The following is a 20,938-nucleotide window of genomic DNA, read 5'->3' as shown; positions in this document are numbered from 1 at the left end:
CACACACACACACACACACACACAGAGAGAGTAAAAAGACAGATGGACGGATTAGAGCAGGTTCATCAGCACCCTGCCCACGTCTCCTCTGTGAAACTGAAGCACTTCCTGCAGAGTTTAGATGTGCAGAAGGAACTCTTTACCTCACCTTCACCCTCCACAATAACATCATAACAAGAGACGTATATATATATATATTTATAATATAATATATAAATATATAAAGGTGTATGCGTTATATAAGTCACATCCCCAGCAGAACAAGGAGACGTTCCACTCTCTATGCTAATCAGCTGCTTTAAACAAAAGGAGATCAGACTGATTTGGACAGGAGGACGATGTTCGCTCCAGATGGGGAAACATGTCATATATACGAGTACACTTTAATGCAAAGTGACTCACAGAAGGAGAAACAGTTAGATATGTTTGTATGCATGATATCAGGAGTCTCTCTGGTCTTCACCTTTCAAATGTCAGAGAAAGAGAGACGTACCAGAGAGGGAAATACTAACAACAACTACAACAAGGAGACACAAAAGAACTACAACAAGGAGAAACAAAACAACAAGGAGACACAAAAGAACTACAACAAGGAGAAACAAAACAACAAGGAGACACAAAACAACAAGGAGACACAAAACAACAAGGAGACACAAAACAACAAGGAGAAACAAAACAACAAGGAGACACAAAACAACAAGGAGACACAAAAGAACTACAACAAGGAGACACAAAACAACAAGGAGACACAAAACAACAAGGAGACACAAAACAACAAGGAGAAACAAAACAACAAGGAGACACAAAACAACAAGGAGACACAAAACAACAAGGAGAAACAAAACAACAAGGAGACACAAAACAACAAGGAGACACAAACAACAAGGAGACACAAAACAACAAGGAGACACAAACAACAAGGAGACACAAAACAACAAGGAGACACAAAACAACAAGGAGACACAAAACAACTACAACAAGGAGACACAAAACAACAAGGAGACACAAAACAACTACAACAAGGAGACACAAAACAACAAGGAGACACAAAACAACAAGGAGACACAAAACAACTACAACAAGGAGACACAAAACAACTACAACAAGGAGACACAAAACAACAAGGAGACACAAAACAACAAGGAGACACAAACAACAAGGAGACACAAACAACAAGGAGACACAAAACAACAAGGAGACACAAAACAACAACAAGGAGACACAAAACAACAACAAGGAGACACAAACCAACTACAACAAGGAGACACAAAACAACTACAACAAGGAGACACAAAACAACAAGGAGACACAAAACAACAAGTAGACACAAACAACAAGGAGACACAAACAACAAGGAGACACAAAACAACAAGGAGACACAAAACAACAACAAGGAGACACAAAACAACAACAAGGAGACACAAAACAACAAGGAGACACAAAACAACAAGGAGACACAAAACAACTACAACAAGGAGACACAAAACAACAAGGAGACACAAAACAACTACAAGAAGGAGACACAAAACAACTACAACAAGGAGACACAAAACAACAAGGAGACACAAAACAACTACAACAAGGAGACACAAAACAACAAGGAGACACAAAACAACAAGGAGACACAAAACAACTACAAGTGGGAGAAAAAGGTGCCAAAAGGACTAAATGACAACGAAGCAAAACACTAAGGCTGAAAACAAAACACAAATTACCAAAAACTAATAGAAATAGATGCATAGCTTCAGAAAAGAGCACAGCAAAATAGGAACTAATACAAAAAGGACCAAACCACAACGAGACAAAAGACAAGAAACGGTCGCAAAGTGACTACAAAGGGTTCTTGGAGGAGGTAATTGACGATCTGTCAGCCGGCCAAAAGACACGAGTCCTCTGAAAAAGCTCAAGGACAAACCTCCAGGGAGAAAGACGATTACTAGCTCCTCAAACTGAGAGAGTTTGAGGAGAGGAAGGTCATGTGACTGAAGGGCGGAGGATCAGAAAAACAAACCTTCCTCTCTGTATAGTTGCAACATCTACAAATACATACAAACTAATTGATAAAGATGTGAACGTTAAGCAAGATATTTATTTTACAAGGAACACAGATTCATTTCATTCATATGAGACATTCATACAAAACAAATATGATATACAAGATATTTAAGATGTCAGTCTATCAGAACTCTGAACACCTCTCTTCAAGGACTCTTTAAAGTAGAGATACTACATACTGATATACACCTGAACATAAGCAGGAGAGGACTCTTTAAAGTAGAGATACTACATACTGATATACACCTGAACATGAGCAGGAGAGGACTCTTTAAAGTAGAGACACTACATACTGATATACACCTGAACATCAGCAGGAGAGGACTCTTTAAAGTAGAGACACTACATACTGATATACACCTGAACATCAGTAGGAGAGGACTCTTTAAAGTAGAGACACTTCATACTGATATACACCTGAACATCAGCAGGAGAGGACTCTTTAAAGTAGAGACACTACATACTGATATACACCTGAACATCAGCAGGAGAGGACTCTTTAAAGTAGAGACACTACATACTGATATACACCTGAACATCAGCAGGAGAGGACTCTTTAAAGTAGAGACACTACATACTGATATACACCTGAACATGAGCAGGAGAGGACTCTTTAAAGTAGAGACACTACATACTGATATACACCTGAACATGAGCAGGAGAGGACTCTTTAAAGTAGAGACACTACATACTGATATACACCTAAACATAAGCTGGAGAGGACTCTTTAAAGTAGAGACACTACATACTGATATACACCTGAACATGAGCAGGAGAGGACTCTTTAAAGTAGAGACACTACATACTGATATACACCTGAACATGAGCAGGAGAGGACTCTTTAAAGTAGAGACACTACATACTGATATACACCTAAACATAAGCTGGAGAGGACTCTTTAAAGTAGAGAAACTACATACTGATATACACCTAAACATAAGCTGGAGAGGACTCTTTAAAGTAGAGACACTACATACTGATATACACCTGAACATCAGCAGGAGAGGACTCTTTAAAGTAGAGACACTACATACTGATATACAGCTGAACATCAGCAGGAGAGGACTCTTTAAAGTAGAGACACTACATACTGATATACACCTGAACATCAGCAGGAGAGGACTCTTTAAAGTAGAGACACTACATACTGATATACACCTGAACATCAGCAGGAGAGTACTCTTTAAAGTAGAGACACTACATACTGATATACACCTGAACATCAGCAGGAGAGGACTCTTTAAAGTAGAGACACTACATACTGATATACACCTGAACATCAGCAGGAGAGGACTCTTTAAAGTAGAGACAATACATACTGATATACACCTGAACATCAGCAGGAGAGGACTCTTTAAAGTAGAGACACTACATACTGATATACACCTGAACATCAGCAGGAGAGGACTCTTTAAAGTAGAGACACTACATACTGATATACACCTGAACATCAGCAGGAGAGGACTCTTTAAAGTAGAGACACTACATACTGATATACACCTGAACATCAGCAGGAGAGGACTCTTTAAAGTAGAGACACTACATACTGATATACACCTGAACATCAGCAGGAGAGGACTCTTTAAAGTAGAGACACTACATACTGATATACACCTGAACATCAGCAGGAGAGGACTCTTTAAAGTAGAGACACTACATACCGATATACACCTGAACATCAGCAGGAGAGGACTCTTTAAAGTAGAGACACTACATACTGATATACACCTGAGCATCAGCAGGAGAGGACTCTTTAAAGTAGAGACACTACATACTGATATACACCTGAACATCAGCAGGAGAGGACTCTTTAAAGTAGAGACACTACATACTGATATACACCTGAACATCAGCAGGAGAGGACTCTTTAAAAGTAGAGACACTACATACTGATATCCACCTGAACATCAGCAGGAGAGGACTCTTTAAAGTAGAGACACTACATACCGATATACACCTGAACATCAGCAGGAGAGGACTCTTTAAAGTAGAGACACTACATACTGATATACACCTGAGCATCAGCAGGAGAGGACTCTTTAAAGTAGAGACACTACATACTGATATACACCTGAACATCAGCAGGAGAGGACTCTTTAAAGTAGAGACACTACATACTGATATACACCTGAACATCAGCAGGAGAGGACTCTTTAAAAGTAGAGACACTACATACTGATATCCACCTGAACATCAGCAGGAGAGGACTCTTTAAAGTAGAGACACTACATACTGATATACACCTGAACATCAGCAGGAGAGGACTCTTTAAAGTAGAGACACTACATACTGATATCCACCTGAAAAGGGGCAGAATAAGGCCCTTTTAAAGATACTTTTGATGTGAAGCAAAAGCAAAAGACACAATAAGAATTTTGAGAGTCAACAACAGATATATTCTCTTGCAGTGTAATCAGTAGCACAGGTAGGAAAACATGGCATCACAATAGGTGTGTGTTCTAGTCACACAGAGAGGTGCATGAGCAGATAAACTGGAGATATTGACAGAGCAGAAACAGCTCCATGATCTCTGTGGTGCTGCTTTGTTCTTTTCCTTTTGTAAACCTGCTGAAATTCAAGCTCAGCTCTTGCATGCACCTTGGGAATATTGAGCTACGAGTTCTATATAATATACTGACACTAGAATACTGTTTGTGCAATATACTGCATGAGGGAGGCAATATACTCAGAGGTGGGAAGTATTGGAGTACAAATACTTTGTTACTGTACTTAAGTACATTGTTCTGTTATCAGTACTTTACTCCACTACTTATTTTTCTGATGACTTTTTACTTTTACTTCTTACATGTTGAACCCAAATACCTGTACTTTCTACTTCTTACATGTTGAACACAAATACCTGTACTTTCTACTTCTTACATGTTGAACTCAAATACCTGTACTTTCTACTTCTCACATGTTGAACACAAATACCTGTACTTTCTACTTCTTACATGTTGAACTCAAATACCTGTACTTTCTACTTCTTACATGTTGAACTCAAATACCTGTACTTTCTACTTCTTACATGTTGAACACAAATACCTGTACTTTCTACTTCTTACATGTTGAACTCAAATACCTGTACTTTCTACTTCTTACATGTTGAACACAAATACCTGTACTTTCTACTTCTTACATGTTGAACTCAAATACCTGTACTTTCTACTTCTTACATGTTGAACTCAAATACCTGTACTTTCTACTTCTTACATGTTGAACACAAATACCTGTACTTTCTACTTCTTACATGTTGAACTCAAATACCTGTACTTTCTACTTCTCACATGTTGAACTCAAATACCTGTACTTTCTACTTCTCACATGTTGAACTCAAATACCTGTACTTTCTACTTCTTACATGTTGAACTCATATACCTGTACTTCCTACTTCTCTCATTTTCCAAACAGGCTGGTTCCTTTAGTCTGAATGTGTGTTTGGTGGCGTGATCATTATTATTTAGAGTCATTGCGTGCCTATTGATTTGAACACGATCCGTGTATCCATCATTTCCTGGTCTTCTCTAAAGAAGAGGGACCAATGAAAACGTTGTCATGTTGCCGTTAGTCACCATGGAAACATTCATTAGCTAACAATGACATTATTGTTCTATTAATATAAAGGGAGGTCAGGTACTCTTTAAAACAGCTGCTAGTTATGGGTACTTTTTACTGAAGTACATTTCAAAGTTCTTTAACACGAGTATCTGTACTTCTACTTGAGTAAAGGATGTGTGTACTTCTACTTCAGTAAAGGATGTGTGTACTTCTACTTGAGTAAAGGATGTGTGTACTTCTACTTCAGTAAAGGATGTGTGTACTTCTACTTGAGTAAAGGATGTGTGTACTTCTACTTCAGTAAAGGATGTGTGTACTTTAACCATCTCTGAATATACTGATACTTGTGTATAATATACTGCATGCATTTGCATCACAGGTTCCTCTGCGTCTCCTCAGCGATACTCAGACTCTCTGGGGATGCGTGTCCTTGTATTAAAACATTAAAATGCAGAAACCTCTCCTCCAACCCCCAGGAGTCCCCCTGTCCCTCAGCCGTCTGATTTACCTCCTGCTTGTCAGAGGAACGAGGGAATGCAGGGTCACATCCGGAGAAAGGTCGTTATCGGAGGAAGAGAGGAGAGTGACGTGATGTTTGTGGAGGCAAGTCTTCAGAGAAAGTGATAAATGATTCATGGACAAAGTTTGTCTTTTGTTATATTTTAATAAAGTAATAAAGAAAGTCAATAAACAAGTGAAATGGATCTGAATTCAGGAACAGAGCAGCTTCATCCTCAGAGGAGAACATGGCCTGAACACAGCTCACAGTCACACTGTATAGAGAGAATATCCAACTGGTCCCACCCTCTCTTAGGCTTCATCTAAACACCCCATCATTAAACCATTAAACCCATCAGTCCTTTAAACATTTCAAAATCCACCTCTTACTTCCTTTACCCTTCCTGAAATGCAAATCCTTAACATACGTCTCTGTTAAACACATACAAGACTACAAATACAATTCAACAGAGTAAAAGGCAATCAGAGTATAAGACTATATGTTTTAAATGACTATCATAATTGAACTCATCAGAGGAGAATCTGTATGCCCACTGATACTCACAGGAAATAGATCCCCTCCCTCTTCCTGCAGCTTCGCCTCAAGTCCATTTCCATCATTGCTTACATATTTAAACAGAATAAGAAATATGGCGAGTGTCATTTCTCTGCATGAGTAAAAAGGGGACTGAATTATTGATGTTTCGACATTTTGGTTACTTTCAGACCAGAGATGCTTAATATTATATGTTGAAAAGCATGCAGACATGTTTTATAGGTAACACTATCTATGGGTCATATTTAGCTTAACATGGATTTAACACCTTCAAAAGTAAACAAATCCAATCTTTCACTGAAGAGATCTGGATAATGCTGTAACTTCAGGTTGACCAACCAGAGTCCAAGAGAAAGCTTTTGAACATTAAAGCATGGAAACATGTCGCAGTAGAGACACTACATGCTGATATCAGAATATTATTCTCTTTAATATTAGAAGATGCTCATCACGTCCTTTGTTATCCTCAGTTTTGCAGAAACTGCCGTATACAAACGTGTTTTTAAAACACAAATGATCTCTAAGTCTCAGGTAATTATCTGTTAGAGGTATTTGCTTTAAAAAAATCCATATTGTGTACGATTACAAATTCATGAATGCAGAAATAACGTGCAGGGAGTCAGAGAACAACGTCTGCTGCAGGGCAAGAAAACTCAAGACCAATCATAGAGTCCGATAAATGACCTCTGAGGGGATCAATATGTCAGACTGAGAGTGTGTGTGGGCGTGTGTGTACGTGTGTGTGTGTGTCTGTTTGGTGTGTGTGTGTGTGTGTGTTTGGTGTGTGTGGCCGTGTGTGTGTGTGTGTGTGTGTGTGTGTGTTCGTTGGTTCGTGTGTGTGTGTGTGTGTGTGTGTGTGTGTGTGTGCGTGTGGCGGGTGTGGTCAGTGTGTGAGTGTGTGTGTGTGTGTGTGTGTGTGGTGTGAGCGGGTGTGGTCAGGGTGTGAGTGTGTGTGTGTGTCTGTGAGTGTGTGTGTGTATGTGTGTGTGTGTGTGTGTGTGTGTGTGTGTGTGTGGGTGTGGTCAGGGTGTGAGAGTGTGTGTGTGTGTGTGTGTGTGTGTGTGTGTGTGTGTGTGTGTGTGTGTGTGTGTCTCTCAAGTCACTAAACTTGACCGAGCAGCCTCAGTGCACTTGAACGTCTCGCCTGATTGGACGTTCAGCTCCCTGGTGTTTTTTATTCCTTGTCATCGATTTTAAAATCTGTAAACTACTTGGGATCATTCCTCCTGCCGTGTGCGGGGAAGTGTGAGGCTGTTACACTTGTTAACTACAACAGAGAAATACACAATAAGAAACACGTATTCCTCTATTTTGTTTTTGGGTGTTTTCTACAGAAACTATAGATTTCTATCTCTCTACCGTTGAGGTGTATATATTCCCTCATAATGCAATGCCTGCTGCAGACTTTACCAATTAGGGATCAATTAAGCACATCTAATCTGATTCAATTACACTGATTATTTAACATGTTATGTATTTTACCCTCAGTTTAATGAATCAGATCCAATCATTTATATCAGCAAGTAATCATGACGGAGCTGAGGCAGAATCATAGATATTATCAGACATATTTTCAAGCTTTTAGGAGACAGCCAGACTTTAAAAATAACTCTTATTATTCCACAAAACCGTGTTATGTCTTACAATTTGACTTCTTCAGCAACAATTACAGTTCAATCCAAGGACATTGTTTGATTTAGTCTCTCTCATATGATCCATCATCTCCCTGTTGCATCAAATAAATCACCGAAAATATGACTGACAGATGAATAACAGAGGGGTTTGAATCTCAAACTAGTCGCTGCTGCACGAGTTCAAATGCAGGTTACACACACTTCTGCATCAACATGTGCATCACACTGTAATTCCTCCTGCTGCACTGCAGTGATTGGAAAAGAGGTGTTTGCAAAGAAAATCAATTAATCATAAAGTGGCTGACGTGCAATTCCTTCAATTATCAAAAAAAAGCTGCTTCTTCTTCGCTTTCTGGAGGACTCGAGATCTCTGCACAGCAACCATTTCATTAGGGGCTCGGGGAGGGGATCAGTGTGAAGGGAAATCAGACGCTGCGTCTCAGAGTAAATGAAAGGGACCGATGTCAGAGAGGAATCATGAAGAAATGCATCGATCAGGTGGAGTTTACAGAACAGGAAGTAAAGAAAGTATAGAGAGCAGCTCATTTCCTGCAGGACGCCCAGGTGCTCTGAGGCTCCTGAACACATCGTTTCCTGCAGGACGCCCAGGTGCTCTGAGGCTCCTGAACACATCATTTCCTGCAGGACGCCCAGGTGCTCTGAGGCTCCTGAACACATCATTTCCTGCAGGACGCCCAGGTGCTCTGAGGCTCCTGAACACATCATTTCCTGCAGGACGCCCAGGTGCTCTGAGGCTCCTGAACACATCATATTCCTGCAGGACGCCCAGGTGCTCTGAGGCTCCTGAACACATCATTTCCTGCAGGACGCCCAGGTGCTCTGAGGCTCCTGAACACATCATTTCCTGCAGGACGCCCAGGTGCTCTGAGGCTCCTGAACACATCATTTCCTGCAGGACGCCCAGGTGCTCTGAAGCTCCTGAACACATCATTTCCTGCAGGACGCCCAGGTGCTCTGAGGCTCCTGAACACATCATTTCCTGCAGGACGCCCAGGTGCTCTGAGGCTCCTGAACACATCATTTCCTGCAGGACGCCCAGGTGCTCTGAGGCTCCTGAACACATCATATTCCTGCAGAAAGGAAGATGACCTTTAAGAGAGTAATGCTGCTCAGACACATTTGGGTTTTGCTGCTCTCATGGAAACAACCAGAGGGATCATTTATTTGACGTCCTGTGGAGATGACTTCCTTTACTGCCCACTCTGTCTGTGTCTTACTGTGAGGAACTTGCTCCTTCATTGTTGAATTAGGTTCAGTTTAAGCAAAACATCATCATTTCAGAGCCTCAGATCCTCCCTTTGTTGCTGCATTTGAGCAGTTTATATGCACCCTTGTGCCTCTTGCTCTATTCAATTTCCACATTTCTTTATGTCCTAAGTATTTTGTACGTCACAATAATTGAGGAGCATGGGACTTTAGATTTCTATTGCCCAAAAAACGACACTTTAGCTCAAATAAATGTGACAAAGCCTTTCTCAAATCCCACCCGATTGTCCCTGTAGGCTTCCTTACAATCAAGCGACGGCAGAGATAACATAAAGGTGGATTTATTGTGCCAAAATGTATCATACCATATAAGGGATGTAATTAATCTGCAGAAAGTCTGGTTTAAGAAGAGACAAACTATTGTTTTGGTTTCAGTTTTTGGGCCACGACAAAAGAGGGTAATGTTTAGCCGTTTGCTCCTGAAGTAGTTGTGGATCATTTAAAGGTGGGGTAGGTCATTTTGGAGAAACCAGCTCGAGTGCGCTAGAATTTGAAAATACACAGCCGGAAAAAATCTGCCCCTTCCTTACAGAGGCCCTCCTCCAACACACACATGACCAATGAGGGCACGAGATAAGTTTGTGCACAGATGGAAGGCTGACAGGCAGGTAGGCCATCCAGTTACTTTAGCCGGGCTCAGATGATTGGTCGTGCTTTGACAGTACTTTTTATTCCATATTTAAGACTTTATCTTATAATTATGATTTTCTTTTTGTCATTATTGTGACTTTTATCTAATCATTTGCACTTTCTACCTCATAATTATGAGCTTCCACAGATGAATCTTTTTATGGATTTGTTGTCAAAGCACTTCAGATATTCATTGCTATCGGGATGTTAAGAGCATTCCATGGAATATAACAACAAGTGTATCTCGAGCCGGTTTCTTAAACTTACCTACCCCACCTTTAAAGGGGACCTATCATGCAAAATGCACTTTTGTACGTCTTCTCTACATGAACATGTGTCCCCGGTGTTCCAGGGAACTCACCAAGTGTCAGAAAACACAACCCTCTCTATTTTCCTCCATACCCAAATCTCTTAAAAAGGGGCTGCAACAGATCTGATACAGACTGATCCAGATTTGAACACTTCTATGACGTCACAGAAGTGGCGCTACGGCTATTGGACCAACTCCACCAATCAGGAGGAGACAGCCACGGACATTGCCGTTGGAAAGTGCTGGAGACGCTGTAGTACATATGCCAGGCCTGTAGATGGTGCTGTTCTCACAGAATCAGCCCATGATGCAAAGACAGTGTTCAATTGAGCGAAATGAGGAATGGCTAAAATGCATGATCTGTTTGGTATTTAGAAAAATAAAAAGTATAAATATGCCTTATATAGGTATGGTCCTACACTATATTATTCAAATATAGCATGAAAGGTCCACTTTAAGTAGAGTCATAAAAACACACAAAGAATAAAGGGCTGATCGGTCCAAGAGTTAGCCAGATTATCTATAAACCCAGACATTTCTTTGCTTTGTATTTTGAAATTCATTTCTGTCATCTCCCCAGACTCATGTTGGAGTTGCAATCCCTCCTTTCAGTGAACGCACCCAGCAGAACATCTGTATCATTACTTCTGCTGCCAACCCTGTGGATCAGATAGAAAAGGGAAATGACAGATCCCTCCTCATCCTCTGCTCCTGAGAGAGAGGCTTGCTTCTGCACAGCTCGGTGCACATGGATGACTTTTTCTCCGGGACAACAACGAGACGGCCAGAAGCTTTTCAAGCGTTTCAACAAGAGGTAGAAGAAACTAGAGATTTCTCTCATTCAGAGGGGGAACACACACCATTCAGTCTGAAACTCACTGGGACAGCTCGTGTGCTTCGGCTGGGTGTGTAAAGGACACACAGCAGGAGGAGAGAATATATAAAAGCTGTGTGATCTTTGTTTTAATCAGCTCCAGTTGTCACATAAAGGCGACACCATGTAATTGTGCACAGAGGAAACACAAAGTGATGCTCGGAGGGGGGGGGGCAGGTGGAGCGGGGCGATGGAAAAACAAACAGAACACACACACACACACACACACACACACACACACACACACACACACACACACACACACACACACACACACACACACACACACACACACACACACACACACACACACACACACACACACACACACACACACACACACACACACACACACACACACACACACACACACCTCACTCCTCTCACATTAACATGCAGCCCGTGTGCTGCTGCTACAAAGTGACATGTCAGCATTCTGTGAAACACACACATGCCATAAAACACACTGCATGTCATCCTACTCTGCATTTCATGGACATAGAGTACAACTGCTTTTTTTGTACAAGATGTAAGCAGATGCATGTCTCCTCTCTCCATCCCTCCCTCAGTGTGCCAACAACAAGGAGATCCAGCAGCAAACTAAAGGATGAAGTCATGCTGAGAATCACCCCGGGATGCACACACACGCGCACACACACACACCTCTGACTGACACACACACACACACATCTCTGACTGACACACAGACATCCCCGAGTGACATACAGACATCCCCGAGTGACACAAACACACACAAAAACACACACACACGCACACACAGGCAGGTAGTTAGAGGCTTGTTAAACACACCCCGATTACAACTGCCTCTATAACTTCCCTCAGAGTATCCCGTCCTGCAGAACCCTCCCTAAACGTGCAGAATGCTGCATGGACATGTGCATCCTTCATCCTTCTGAGTTCCTGCACTACATGATCTCTTGTTAACCAGAGTGCACCAGCAGAGGCTTTAAAGCAGAGTAAAGAGGGAGTGGGCACCGTGCATGTCTCTCTTCATGTCTCCTAAACTTGGCACTCACCTCAAATAGCCGTCCGATTTTGTTCTTCTCCAGGTAGGACTGGATCCGGGACTGTTGCGGAGACGCCATGAGGAAAACTGACTGTGGAGTTTTTTTTTTTTTATCGGGATGAGATCATGAGGGGATGGAAATGTGCCATATGTCCCCAAAAGATGTCCTGCAGAGAGAGGGTGTGCAGGCGGAGGATCATCACCATCCCCCCCCCTCTGTGGAGCTCAGTGACGGAGAAACAGACCCTCCTCTCCGGCTGCAGCAGAGCCTTTTCTCCGGTTCCTGATCCGGGTCCGCCTGACCGACAGCCAGCTGCGCAACAGCAGGTGCGCAGAGGCATTCTTCTAATTACCGGAAGATCAACTGGTTTGTTTTGTGTTAAATCTTGGACTATGGAAGTCCATTCCCGCCATAATTAGAGATAGAAAAGTGATAATCAGGACATAAAAAAGCAATAACTGTGAGTTTAATGTTGGAAATATTGACAAATGAGCCATTACCATGATCTAGAGACTAAATTATTCAATAAAAGTCAATATGAGTCATGAGGTAGAAAGTCCAAATGATCAGATAATACTAATAATCACAATAATGACTTAAAAACTTATGAGACAAAAGCCATAATCATTAGATAAAACGTTGAATCTATGAGATACAAAGTCATAATTACGAGTTATAAAGTCCAAATTATTAGGAAAAAGTCACAATAATTACTTCAAAAGTCATAAATATTAGATAAAAAGCCATAACCATTAGATTAAGTCTTAAATATGGAATAAAAAGTCTAAATTATGAGATAAAAAAAGTCAATTCCATATATTGAGTAATTCTAGTCACCTGTGTTCATTTGAAGGAGGAAATATAATATATTCAACACTAAATCCTAAACCAATGTGTGCGTGATGTGAAATGTGTAAAGCTCAATAAACAGAGTCAATTCTTGATATCAAAGTTTTGTAATACATTATAACAACGGGTTAGTGGCGTATAAAAAGGTCATTTCAAGTCTTCATACATTTTATAACTTCTCATATAAATGCCAGCGTGTTAACTCTGCTGGAGCTTATTGATTTAATACCACCTGTTTGTTTGTTTGTTTGCATAGTAGTGATCGAGGCCTCCAATAAGAAGTAACAGAGACACTTTAATCCTGATTTCTGTCCATATAGAAAAGCAGAATATCTCTCAAACCTGATTCATAATACTGATAAACATCTGGAGCTGTAAAACCCTTAAAGGCACCTTCACACAAATGAATATTTACAATAACGTTAGAAAACAAACTGTTATCCAACGCTGAGCTATAGAGGCAGAGCTGAGGAGAACATTTATGTTTTAGATGTTGAACTCAAATGAATGATTTCATCGGGCTCATTTGATGCTTTCTCGCTCTGAGTCATTGTCTTTTCAGATACATTGAAATAAAACCATAATATTTATAAAGTACAGCAATAAAAATATGAAGTATTAAAAAATACTATTTCCTTATTCTATTTACACTTTAGGCAGCTACTGTGGAGATTTAAAAACGGATTTCTTTTATTGGTGCATCCTTCATCGGCTTCTCCCAATGCATTATGGGTCGCCATCGGGGGGTGGAGGCTGGCACAGCTTATACAACCTGAAGAGAGAAACAGACAGACGTGTCTTAATTACATTCTGTTGCATAGCGCATAAAAACAAAGCAGTGTGTTTAAAGTGCTCTTGGTTTGGAGCAATAATCAGAAAATAAGCTGCACGTCAGCACGGAGGAATGACTGTCCGACACTGAGCTGTAAACAAACAACAACAACACATATATCCCAACAGATAAACATGGCTTTAGAGGTGGGTGAGTGCTGCTGCTGCTAAAGGAACTATTGAGGGACGATTCTAAAATATGGCGTAAGGAATCCTAACTGCACTTGTCACAGTGAAGCATGGGTGTGTTCTGTTCTGCAGGAAACAGGACTGTTCCAACACTGTTCTGTATCATCTGCTAAATCATCAGTATTTATTTTATTCTCTGTACATTTTTAGACATACCAGCTGCTTCTAATTCCCTGCTGTAGTTTAAATAATCGATTACGCCGCTCACATCTCGTGGTCTCGATGAGAAAAGGCTGCAGGGTGAACTCACTTATTAACGTTATAAGGATCAACACATTTTGATGGCGTGTTCTGCAGGAATCGTGACTTTAACGACATGTTAGTTCACATTTTCCTCCACGTTGGACACATGTTTCTGTCTCACGCACAGCCTTCTTTGCTCTCGGCTGTATTTCATGCCCTGCTGGAATTTAAATAATAATCACACGCTCAGATCTGGAGGAGACAACGCTGCAGGGTGAACGCTCACTAACATTACTGCACAGATAAGAGAACACACACACACACACACACACACACACACACACACACACACACACACACACACACACACACACACACACACACACACACACACACACACACACACACACACACACACACACACACACACACACACACACACACACACACACACACCCACCCACCCACCCTCTCAGCGTCTCCGCACTAATCATCCACACACAGTTAATTATATTTGTCAATTTCACTAAGAGGTTCAAAGGGCCGCCTGTCACACTGAGGACCTCACCCACTAACAGAGGGGGGAGGGGGAGGAGTCTCAGTGCTGCACAATACACACACACACACACACACACACACACACACACACACACACGCACACGCACACGCACACACACACACACACACACACACACACACACACACACACACACACACACACATACACACACACACACACACACAATTACAGTCCTAGCTAACACAAAAAGCACACACCAATAGCTACAACACTGCACAAAAACACGTGTGTGTGTGTGTGTGTGTGTGTGTGTGTGTGTGTGTGTGTGTGTGTTACCTCGGGACAGATGACGGTGTTCGATCTCTCACGCCCAGATTCTTCGCTGAGTTCTGAACTCTCGCTCCCTGAAACACAGAAAGGAAACCGTGAGATCGTGGATTTAGAGGAAATGCAACAGGCGGGAAAATATTAAAAGAAACACACACGTTATAATATAAGAACTTCAAAGCCTTAGACTAAGTAGAAATAAAAGGCTTTATAGATTTACAATTCACATTTGCCACCGTGAGAGAAAAGGAATCCTTACGAGTCTTATTCATATTGCTACGGACCCTAAAATAAAAATCATAACATATAAAACAAATTGGTGTGGAAAAATGTAAGCATTGGAAACCATTTCTAAATATATAAGAAGAAAATGAAGATCAAGCTAACCCAGGAGAGGTTATAATAGCCTTAAGGTAAAAATAAAAGGTTTTTAAGACTCATTAATAATAAAACATGCATTTTACATTTGACCGGTCACCAATGAGAAAAAAAGGGATAATTTCGTTCATCGTTTTTGGCTTTAATATGAAATCTCCAGCTGCTTCCTATGGTTCCTCTCTTTCCTCTGTAGTCTGCAGAGAGGTATTTGTGAGGGGACAAAGAGTTTGTATCGTTTACTGACACACTAACTTTAGAGACGCCTGCTCCTCCTGTGTGACGCACACACAGAGATGTAATCAGTGTCTGCGGAGGTCATCTCGTCTCTGATCAGCTGACCTCTCACTTATCTCAGCGTCAGACTCAGATAGCAGGATAGCATCAGCAATCACTGACACACACACTCTGACCCTGAAGGACAGAAGAACTACTTCGCTGTCTTTCCAACAAGTGGATTAAAGATCTCCAAACACACATATCTGATGGCGCCTGGAGGAGGAACTAAAGGCTTTCTTTGACGTGGCTCAAGAATAAGAATCTAAAGGAAAAGGGTTCTTCCTCCTGGGTCAACAACTGTCTAACAAACCATCAAATACTAACCCTAACAGACCCAAGTGACTCTGTTTGCACCCATGCTTTGACTTTTAGACTGATTGTAAGCCCTTCTCCAAACGAGATTACATTTCCAACAAGAAATGCAACGTCTAAAAGCCCTCCTGCAGAAGATCAGATGTAGATAAGTCTGATCATGATGCAGCCATTCGTGCAAAATTCTTTCCGCAATTCACTCCCACGTTTAAATGCTGCGTGTATTTGGAATCATAATAAACGTTGGGTACCACTTTACAATAAGACTACTCTTAAAGGATTCATAAAAGATCTACAATTGGGTTATTCATTAGGTTGTAAACACTTTATTAATCATTAAGAAAAGGCTCACTATTTGGCAAGATGACTTAGCCTTATATTGGCTACCTAGCTCACTTCGTCTTCTTCCTCAGGCAACATCCTTGGTATCTGTTGTTCACTGAGTTGATTCCCCCCCCCCCCTTCCATCTTGATGTGACTTGGCATCTCTTTATGACCATTTATTTATGAGTTACAACCGTTTCTAATAAGGCTTAGCAGTACAGATAGATGTGGGCTCACTATTTGGCAAGCAACCGGTCACAGTTGCCCTGTTTATCTCATGTCTTATAAAAGCTTATTAAGGATTTATAAAGTGTTCACAACCTAATTAACAAAAGAATTACAAACTATTGGTAAACCCTTTATATGGGTAGTCTTATTGTAAAGTGGTACCCAACGTTGTTATATTCCTGCAGACTCTTGGTGTCTGTTTGTTCACGCATCTAAAACAGAGACTGCTGAGACGGAAGGAACATCAATGAGGAGACAACTGAGTATCACCAGGGAGGAATGTGTCTTTTGATCTTGCGTACAAGTGGCAGAAGTTTACAAAGCAAGCTGTGATTGAACTCATTTGATCCAAATCCCCCATAACACCCTCTGCTGAATGCTGAGGAAGGAGAGAGCGGGAAGACATCCTGAGAAAGCCGTCCAATCAGCTCCATTTAAACAAATAACGGGCTGCTTGCTTTAATGAGGGATGTTTGCATTTCATTTTGGTTACATTTGACTTTACAAATGAGGCTCTTTAATGATGATTAAAGAGCCTCTATTTCTCCTCAGCTCTGCCTCCAATGCTCAGTGTTGGATAACAGTGTGGTTTATAAGCTTTATTGTACATATTCATATGTAGTGTGAAGGTGCCTTTAAAGGTGGGGTAGGTAAGTTTGAGAAACCGGCTGGAGAAACACTTGTTGTTATATTCCATGGAATGCTCTTAACATCCTGATAGCAATGAATATCTGAAGTGATTTGACAACAAATCCATAAAACATGTCATCTGTGGAAGCCGTGGTACTGACCAATCATCTGAGCCGACAAACTTATCTCGTGCCCTCATTGGTCATGTGCGCGTTCGTGTGTTGGAGGAAGGGCTCTGTGAGGAAGTGGCAGATTTTCTCCGGCTGTGTATTTTCTAATTCTAGCGCACTCCAGCTGGTTTCTCCAAAATGACCTACCCCTCCTTTAAGTGTTTTACAGCTGCAGACTTTTATCAGTGTTACCATGAAACAGGTTTTAGAGCTATGGGATGTATGAGCGGTTTTTCCAGTTCTGTTTCTGAGGAACGAAACCAGATCAATTCAGCAGCCCTGCACGTTTCATTAAAACCATGTGGAACCACGCCCTCTGTGAGGAGGATTTGGATGTGCTGCATTGGAGCTGAAGGTCACACAGTTTCCTCCTCTTGGCCCTCAGCCCAGAACTCTGAGAGCAGGAATTAAATCTACTCTCTGCACGCAGCAATATGTAATACATATAAGTTATGAAAATCATGAATGTCCTCTTCCAACATGAGAGCAACATGCTAACAAAGGTATCAACTGTAGCTGTGAACATGACAGGATGTGTGATTACCTAGAAGAGCATCAGGACTGTTTGAGGCATATGATAGCTATGTGATTAACATGATGATTCAGCCTCTATGGAGAGAGACATATGACAAGCATGATCATTTCTGACGTGGAGCTAATCTGAAGTAAACATTGAATACTGCTTTCTATTCCTCCATCTTGTGACTGTGGAACTCCCTCTCTTGGATATCAGCATGTGAAGGACACTGTTCAGGAACTAGTTGATGCTCTGTGTGTGATGACTACTTCCAGATTTTGAGAAAAAGTCAGAATTTAGAGATTTTGAGAAAAAGTCAGAATTTTGCAAAAAAGGCAACATTTTGTAAAAAAGTCAGAATTTTGAGAAAAAGTCAGAATTTTAAGAAAAAGTCAGAATTTTGAGAAAAAGTCAGAATTTTAAGAAAAAGTCAGAATTTTAAGAAAAAGTCAGATATTTTGAGAAAAAAAACAGCATTTTGCAAAAAAGACTGAATTTTGCAAAAAAGCTGAACTTTGAGAAAAAGTCAGAATTTTAAGAAATGTTGAGGAAAAGTCCGAATTGTCTGATTTAGAGAAAATCTCAGTATTTTGTTCCTGACAGGAGGATTTATGATTTCCTACAAGAACCGGCATTCCTCCATCTTGTGACTGTGGAACTCCCTCTCTTGGATATCAGCATGTGAAGGACACTGTTCAGGAACTAGCTGATGCTCTGTATGTGATGACTACTTCCATTCTGGAGAGGATCACAGATACATGGATCCTGAGGTTGAAGATCAAGCCGGTGACCAGTGATTATTAACATTATTCCAGATTTTGAGAAAAAGTCAGAATTTTTTGAAAAATTGAGAATTTTCAGATTTTCAGAAAAAAGTCAATATTTTGAGAAACAGGAACTAGGTGATGCTCTGTATGTGATGACTACTTCCATAAGTATTAAGAAAAGTCTGAATTTAGAGATTTTTTCGAAAAAGTCAGATTTTTGTGAAAAAGTCAGAATTTTGAGTTTTTTTGAAAAATGTGTTTGCACAACAAGGGGGGCAAAAAGTAATACAAGTAAAGTACTGTATCAAATATACACTTTTTCACAATAACCTTTTACCTGCACACATACATGTGCATATATGTAATATATATGACCCAAATATGTATATATGTTCATTTAATTCATTTCTTATTTTAAAAGTGACTTCACTGTATATCATTTTAATTTTAATTTCAAATGTAAGAAAGGCCTAAAAACCTTAATTTAAAAAAAGCCTTTGATTCTGTCTATTATGCCTCTTGTAGAACTTTGGGATTACTTTTAGCAATGAAAGGTGCTTTACAAATACCATTTATTATTATCTTTAATTGTATTAATCTTTAATGTTGTGTGAATCTGTGCCGTCCTGTTTTTCAATATCAAATAAACTACTGAACTTGATTTGAATTCAAACCGGTCCATTTGATCTTATCTTATCTTAAGATGTGAATTCTGAGAGTAACATCAATGTATTCCCTTTTCCCCAAACAGACTCTCTCCATTCTCTTGTTTCCTGTTTTCTCACCGTCTCATTTGATTCTGATTCACATTCAGCTTGCAGAGAAATGCATATGGGATTAGATTGGAATCAGATAGCGGTGAAACAGAAGCAGAAGATGTGGAGTAAATGATAATGTGGACAGAAACGATTTCTTCTTTCAACACCAGAGAATATTCTTGCCGGCTGCTTTAAGAAATGGATTCCTAGTGTCTGAGAGGAATCACATAATGACCGAAGAAGCTCAAAATGTCTGATGAATCCGCCTCGTTTGACTCCATGCTGTTTATTGAATGATTCTGGACGAAACACAAATCCCCTGTTCTCTGTCTGCAGTCAGAAGGCACTGTTTCCTCAGTTCACGGCAAGTCATAAAACGTTTAAAGAGCAACTTGCAGGTTTGTTTTTTTACTACATTTATGCTTAACCTTGCCTGAAAATTACAATTAAAAATGTTAATGCAGGATTCGATATGTTTTACAAGACAGAAGGAATTCAGAGGGAAAGGAGTCGTTTTGAGCTCTGCTACTAAAAACTGCTTTTTTTTAACGTCATACGTCAAACGCGTCATATTGCGTCACATGGGGGAGTTAACTTTCTCTGACTCGTTCTCTGCCCAATCCGCGGTAGTAGTTTGTAGTTGGTTTGAGCGGTTGTGTTTTAGTGAGCTGGTATTTTTCGGTAGTTTTACATTGTAATCATGGTGCAGTATTGTGTTTGTGCAGGTTGCACAAATACCAGCCTGTCAGGACATCGAGTCCACAGTTACCCTAACAGTAAAAAGGACCGGAGCTAGCGTTGGTTCCTGGGTGCGTTGTGCATCCACCTCCCTGCAGCACATACTCTCCACAGCTTTATCAGGAAACCGTATTACTTCTCTCTCTCTCCCCCCTTCGCTGCTCTCTCTCTCTCCCCTCCGGTACACGGTAAGACGTAGTGTGGAGTTGCATTAGGTAACGCTGTGGTGGCTGTACTGCTCCAGCCGTCTCCTTTGTGTTTGTTTGTTTCCCCCTGTCTGTGTTGTTTGTGTGTGCGTGGTGGCTGTCACTCCTGGCTCCCGGCTCAACCCCCACTCACCTGCTGCAATCAGCTGTGCACCCTCCCCGACTACACACCTGCTTTCCATCAAGCCATTTACAACGGCATATCAACGGAGGCTCCACAACCTTTCTCCGCCAGATCGTCAAGTATCAGCCGTATCTCTCTCTCCCCTCCGGTACACAGCACCGTAGTGTGGAGTTGCACTAGG

General features: G+C 40.9%; 2 protein-coding genes across 2 annotated transcripts in view; both read right to left on the bottom strand.

Moving 5' to 3' along the window:
- The window catches only part of cUnh8orf34 (chromosome Un C8orf34 homolog), a 64,485-nt gene extending 51,249 nt beyond the window's left edge, over positions 1–13,236 (bottom strand). The window contains exon 1 of the mRNA XM_079661468.1: positions 12,440–13,236. Within this exon, the coding sequence (XP_079517594.1) occupies positions 12,440–12,508 (69 nt within the window). The 5' untranslated portion in view covers positions 12,509–13,236. The remainder of the gene's footprint in view (positions 1–12,439) is intronic.
- A 131-nt stretch (positions 13,237–13,367) lies between these two features.
- The window catches only part of prex2 (phosphatidylinositol-3,4,5-trisphosphate-dependent Rac exchange factor 2), an 85,482-nt gene continuing 77,911 nt past the window's right edge, over positions 13,368–20,938 (bottom strand). The window contains exons 32-33 of the mRNA XM_079661814.1: positions 15,339–15,406; positions 13,368–14,051 (exon numbers count right to left, since the gene is read on the bottom strand). Of these exons, the coding sequence (XP_079517940.1) occupies positions 14,006–14,051; positions 15,339–15,406 (114 nt within the window). The 3' untranslated portion in view covers positions 13,368–14,005. The remainder of the gene's footprint in view (positions 14,052–15,338; positions 15,407–20,938) is intronic.

The sequence above is a fragment of the Notothenia rossii genome (assembly GCF_949606895.1).
Source record: "Notothenia rossii genome assembly, chromosome: 12".
In the NCBI taxonomy this organism is placed as follows: Eukaryota; Metazoa; Chordata; class Actinopteri; order Perciformes; family Nototheniidae; genus Notothenia; species Notothenia rossii.
The sequence above is the reverse complement of the archived record's forward strand: the minus strand, read 5'-3'. Positions and strand labels throughout refer to the sequence as shown.